At 42.9% G+C, this 6,230-nt stretch overlaps 1 protein-coding gene across 1 annotated transcript; it reads right to left on the bottom strand.

Moving 5' to 3' along the window:
* Positions 1-2,628: 2,628 nt before the first annotated feature.
* Positions 2,629-5,047, bottom strand: cunh19orf67 (chromosome unknown C19orf67 homolog). The gene is made up of 5 exons (XM_076171195.1): positions 4,812-5,047; positions 4,320-4,420; positions 3,697-3,894; positions 3,388-3,528; positions 2,629-3,283 (listed from the first exon to the last, which is right to left on the bottom strand). The coding sequence occupies exons 1-5, from the start codon at positions 5,025-5,027 to the stop codon at positions 3,058-3,060; spliced, it is 882 nt and encodes a 293-aa protein (XP_076027310.1). The 5' UTR covers positions 5,028-5,047; the 3' UTR covers positions 2,629-3,057.
* Positions 5,048-6,230: the final 1,183 nt, after the last annotated feature.

Below are 6,230 nucleotides of genomic sequence, written 5' to 3'. Positions count from 1 at the left end.
GAGAGAGAGAGAGATTGCAGTTTCTGTATTTAAACAAATCTCATACAGAAGTTTAGAGTCAATTCAAATGTATTGGTGTAGCCTAGCATCACGAACAATGTCTCAGTTATAATAGTAGTGCAGTCAAGCCGTACACGTCGGGATTCAGTGCTGGAACACACACACACACACACACACACACACACACGTTGTATAAATGTAGAGTTGCACATGTTGACTGAACTGTTAGCATTCTGACCCCGGAGCATGTTGATGTCAGTTTTGAAGGACAGCTGCAGAAATACTGAAGGCATTTTAGCGCTGGGCAATAAGGGAAAACAACGAGCAAGCAACAGACATCTTAGAAACGATAGAGTTGCTAAAAAGATTTGTGTTACTGATTGTGAGCTCATTGAAATTTTAAAAACAATAGAGTGGGGGGGGGTGGAACTGCACTAAGGAGTGATACTGTATGGATAATGAGATGATTGACATGCAGCTCTATAGATGCATACATACACTGGTGCTGTAGATTTCTAAATGTACTGTATGAAGAAGCACACGTCGCACAGGGACACGCCCAGGCTGTGTGCCCACTAAGCATGCTTGCTCTCTGACACCGGATGAAGAAGATGAGGACCTTCTTGTTTTGAATGGAGCCCAAGCAGCACACGGGGTCGTTTGGGTTCAGGGGTATAGTAAACTTGACTCTGGCTTTAAGGCCCCGGTTGATGTTGGGTGGCGTTAATAACAACCAAGCAGAACGCAGAGGACGGCCACTGTTGGAAAAATATATTTAGAATGAATTCATAATATTTTGTGAATGTTAAAGGCTTATTTGAAATGTTTTTCCTCCAAATATGACAACTTTATTTTTGAAATCTCTATTTAAAAAGAAGAAACCCAACAGTGGCCCCCGATTCGTTCCTCGTTCACATCTGTGCCACATTTCCTGTAGACCAAGTAAACACGACATCACACTGTAACACACCACCGTCTCTCTTACCTCACACACGCTACACTGTTGATTGAACTACAGGCTTGAACTGGACACTTTTTCTTTTCTTTGCCAAACTTCTGCACCATAGATTTCCCCACCGACTGTGCCAAGTGGCCACTATGTAGCTGGGCTCAGTGGACTGGCAGGTGTGGCTCCTCTGTAGCCGTCGTAGCTCAAACCTTCTACACACACATTGTTGTAACCGATGGGTTTCAAAACGACTTCACTATCTACACGGGCGAATGAGTTCAGAATGGATCCCAGTTTATCAGACGTTAACCCCGACTGAGCAGCTTTTCCCTTTGAGACACTGGAGTGTGTGTGGAGGCTTTTACCGCCGTGCACTGTGCATGTTAGATGGAGTTTGTTGAGCGGTGATTTTAAAGTAAATACTACTGAAGATTATTTTTTCAGAAAGATGACATTTATGGGTCTAATTGTTTTTTATCTCCTCATCCCGACCCAAATGTTATTTTTGGTTAATTTAGCCACCGCCTCACACTAAAGAGCGAATAGATATGTAATCAAACAAGGCCTTGTGGCGTGTGTAAGTCCGGCACACACACACACAAACACTGTAAACTTGAAAACACGGCCGATGAACTCTGGGTTGAACCGATACTGCTGTGAGGCGACGTGGCGGCGATGGTGGACGCAGTGTGAAGGGCTGGGGATGACATCACTGTTTGATGTTGTAAAAACTGTGATGAAGTACAGTACAGGAGTGTGTGTGGTCTCACTGGATGTGTGCATTATGCCTGTGTGGCACTCTTGTTGTCTGAATATGTGTGTGTTTGTTTGTCTGTCAGTGATTTTGATCTCTTTGGCAATGCTGTGTGTTCCACTGCTGAGGATGAAGGAATTCTTTGAGGCTGAATCAGGGAGAAACGTTTCCTGAGGCCCAGTTAAGATCCGACTGGAGCGCACAGAGATCTGGTGACATTTTACTTAGAAACACTTTTTTCATAAGTCACTTCCTGTCTTAATGCCTTTGATCTCCAGTTTAACAGCATCAAAGTTGAATTGTGCGACCAACAAGAATTTAAATTGTGTGTCTGAGCCACCGTATAAAAATAAGGGAGCCGATTTTGCGTGGGGTTCTGTAAACCTTACCGCAACTGGATTCGGCAAAGACAATTTTCTAACCACATGCTGCTTATGTGTCAAGTGTCTTAGTCCGTATATGTGAGAAGTAAGCAGCTGTGTATGCATATGAAGCTTGGTACATTCCAGTCCGTGTCTATTTACATTCCTGTTCTCCTGGACACAGGAGACACGGAATACTCTGCGTTTGTCAAAGCTGGACTTTTCACTCGTGTGTGTGTCGCTCAAACATATCTCTATTGTTTTGTAAACATATATGTGTACGTCAAGACTGCTGAGAGCCTGATCACTGTAATGAAGGGAAACCACTGGAGTTTTGTACTGTAGAGGGTATAGATTTTTATTGAAATAGAGAATGAAGGATATTGGTTTTAAACAGTAGATGTTATTCTTTGAAAGTTGTCTTTCCTCATCTGTCCACTGGAAAACACTCACACAAAACGTTTGGTGTGAGATCAAACTCGGCACAGGAAGCTAAACTTGACACTCGGGTTCAAGATGATGAATTAACTTCCATTTTGTATATTTATTGGAAATGAAATGAGGCCTATATGTTCTAATTGAAATGGTTTGGTGTTCCTGTTGGAATGAAGTAAAGTGTGTGTGGGACCCACATCATGGCAGCTCCTTCTAAATATGTAAACTTCCCCATGTGATGGACAAAGATTTGTGATTGTGTAACTATTTTGATGCATCGTTTCATGTGAAATAAAAAAAACATTTTTTAGTAACATTTTCTGTTTTGTTTGTTTTTTAACTCAAACGACACCAAGATGTTTCTATAAACCTATAAATGAAAAGTATTGCGAAATCCAAACACAAGGTATAAAATAAAGTGCTGAAACACACTGTAGCATTTACAACAAAACCATGCAATGAGGAAAGTAAAACACAGTTGCACAACATTTGACTGAAAGAGTTGAAAGAGTTGTGTTGTCATGGGAGCTGCATGTGGAACAAGATGCTGATTGGCTCTAATCTTGGTCAAACTGCTTACAGGTGTCGCAAAACCAGCGACCGGGGCCGCAGAACTGCCGACAGGAGACGCAAAACCCGGCGCCTCTGGGCAACTCGGGTTCTGTTGCCTGCTGGTCCACCAGCAGCTGCATGAGGTAATCTGTGGCTACGGAAGCAGTCGGTTCCACTTCGCCCAGATACAGCAGCCTCTTGTAGCTCGCCTGGAGGAGCCCAGACAGAATCCTGAGAGAGATCATAATTAAAGTCAGAGTCATGAACCAACAACTTCTTTATGTCTTCACCCAGCAGACTGAGAGAAGGATGTTGTGTTGTGTTGAGTTGTGTACCATTCACGGATGTTCTCTCTGGTGGGGTCGGGCCTCAGCTGGATCCACTGACCGATCGTCCACATCCTCTCAAATTTATACCCGTTTGCCCCATAGAGGTTTCTCTTTATGTCCAGAACATCCTCATAGCAAAGGAAGTAGCTGAATGGAACACACACACACACACACACACACAAAGTAAGAACAGATACAAGAATGTGCTGGAGCTCCATTGACTTCTTAAGCTAGACTACAAATGTTGCTGTGTGTGTGTGTGTGTGTGTGTGTCTCTCTCTCCTGCATCCCCTCTCCTCACTCAGCCTCACTCACTACTCTGTGCTGATGACTTCCTCTCTCCCCGTCGCCTGTTCACTTCCGGCCTTGTGTCTGCATCTTTCCACGTTCCAGCGCATGCGTTTGAACCAGCCGGAGTCGGCGTTGGCCAAATACGGCACCGCCATGGCGTAGCGGAAGGAGCTCACCCTCAGGTGGTCGAACCGGAACCGGCCGGTGCAGAAGTGGGTCAGGCTGGGAAGGCAAACGGCGGAGGAGAGCCTTAGCAAGGTGACTGAGCGGGAAGAGTTTGGAATAGAAAATCTAAGGACACGTGTTTCTCAAGAAAGGAAGAGGCGGACAGGTGCAGTAAGAGGAGGGAGGAAGAGAATGTGTTGGCAACTAGGAACTGAGACGTTTAAACACAGGCGGACATTTACAGGTTACATTCTTCACATTCTGCTGTTGCTCACACTGAGAAGAAAGGAACTGCTGTTAGTACAGACAGAAAGTCAGCATCAGAGGGTGACAGCATGGAGAGAGAGGGCAGAGGAGGAACAGGTGCATGTTCTGATGCAGATGTGGCAGGAAATGAAATGAAGACATTTAGAATAGATCATTAAAATGACAGCAGCAGTGTAACTTGGTGTGTGTGTGTGTGTGTGTGTGTATACACGTACCTGTGAGGGTGTGACTCTTCCAAACAGATGTGATTGAAGCGGGCCAAGTTCAACACCAGCTGTTCCACCCTATTACTCAGCTCCTGTGAGAAGTACAACAACTGCTCGCGCACACACACACACACACACACATTGCAATTAGCTTGTAACAGTTGACAACCTTCTTGAGGTATTCGCACAACAGAAATGTCAGTAAACATTGCGTCTCCCTTAAAATGTTGTTTTCCAACAGCTGGGTGAAGAAAGAGACAAAGTCAAAGAAAATATCATCGCAAAAAATGAAACACCAACTGAGCTGAACTTTGGACACGGAAATGGTAGAATGAAGTTTGTGTGTTTGTCGGGGGGGGGGGGGGGGGGGGGGGGGGGGGGTCATGGTCTAGTAGTCAGGACTGTTGGGCCTTGGTGGAGGTATGAACTCTTAATGAGCAGCCCTGTAGTTAGGACTTTTCTCTAAACGTGATTTTTGTAATGCCATATATATTTACAAACCAGAAGACGTCTGCTGTCGGACGGTGGGAAGTGCTGGTACTCGGTGCTCCGGGCGGTGGCTTCCAGGTAGTTGAAGCAAGGCTGACAGGCGTACAGGAACTCCACCAGGACAGTAAGAGTGTCCTGTGGCGGGCGGTTCTGATCCACGGCCTGGCCCTCTGACTCAGTTCCATGCAAGCGAGGGACTTGAGTATTACAATTCCTGAATGGAAACATTTTGTTGTAAAATGGAAGAAAATTCAGTTCTGTATTGCTTCTTTTCTTGACTTATTTAGTTTGGACACATAAACAGTTGCTACAAAAATAGAATGGATTTCAAATAAAGTATAAAAGGGATAACTTCCACTATTCCTCAATTCACATTACTTGTACCCTTCAGCAAAACAAGCACAAATAAAATAAAAAACGATTGTCTGGCATCGGTTTTTGGTGCATAAACAGCACGTAATATAACAAAACAGCTAGAACACTTAGGTGAAATCAGTGTGTTGGGACCTTACCACTTCAGAAGGCTGACGTATAAGTCGTTGGCTCTCCTGAGCAGGGTGGGCATCAGGAACTGGAGCGGGACTGTGTTTGCATTGTCCATCTCACAGTCTGAGCTGCAGTGCGGCACTTCACCGTCTGAGGGCGCCAAAACAACACAAACCAACTTCAGCTCTGAAGAACGTTTAGGTTTCATTTAATGTGATAAATAATCATTTCAAACATAATTTACTCCTTATTTCAAGAAAGAAAAGGAAAACATCGAATTTCAGATCGACAAATTACTTCAATTTTCATTTTTAAACGTTATCCCCCGCGAGTATGTTGGTCGGTCTGTTATTAACCAGATGATAACTAGCTAAATAAATTGAAATATAAACTTTACAAATGCCAACGACATAAGCTAGTTTTGAGTTACAGTTCAGTTACTGCGTCTAAATCGAAAGATTAATTCAAAATGCAATTAATACTCAAGTATGGTGCAAAAAAATACATTACGTTTCATTTAAACAGGCAACCGTTAAGTTTGAGCGTTAGCTCGCTGTGGTTTACGGTGACTTACGTTCTTCTCATGCTAACTAGCTTGCGGTTGGTGGTGGCAGTTTGTGTGCGCTAGAAGTGAACGGACAAACTTTTGATAAATTAATGATGTAATTATTTATCCAGTAAGTGACTATGCACAATTAATTATCAGTTAAGACATGTGTTTATAACGAACAATAACAACAATAAATAAATTATAACTGATTGCAACATTAAACTATCAATAATGAATATCATGTTAAATAAGTGCATTGAAAAAGAATTTTTTTATATATATATTTTAAAAAAACAAACTGGTATGAGTTTATGCACTTCTGTCAACTTTATGAAAAAAGACAAGATTGTTATTGTGTGATTAACAAATTGTGATAAATGTGGGGTTTTTTTCTG

This window comes from Genypterus blacodes, unplaced genomic scaffold, assembly GCF_046128005.1.
Source record: "Genypterus blacodes isolate CSIRO-AG114 ecotype Tasmania unplaced genomic scaffold, CSIRO-AGI_Gbla_v1 ptg000240l_1, whole genome shotgun sequence".
Taxonomy (NCBI): Eukaryota; Metazoa; Chordata; class Actinopteri; order Ophidiiformes; family Ophidiidae; genus Genypterus; species Genypterus blacodes.
The sequence above is the reverse complement of the archived record's forward strand: the minus strand, read 5'-3'. Positions and strand labels throughout refer to the sequence as shown.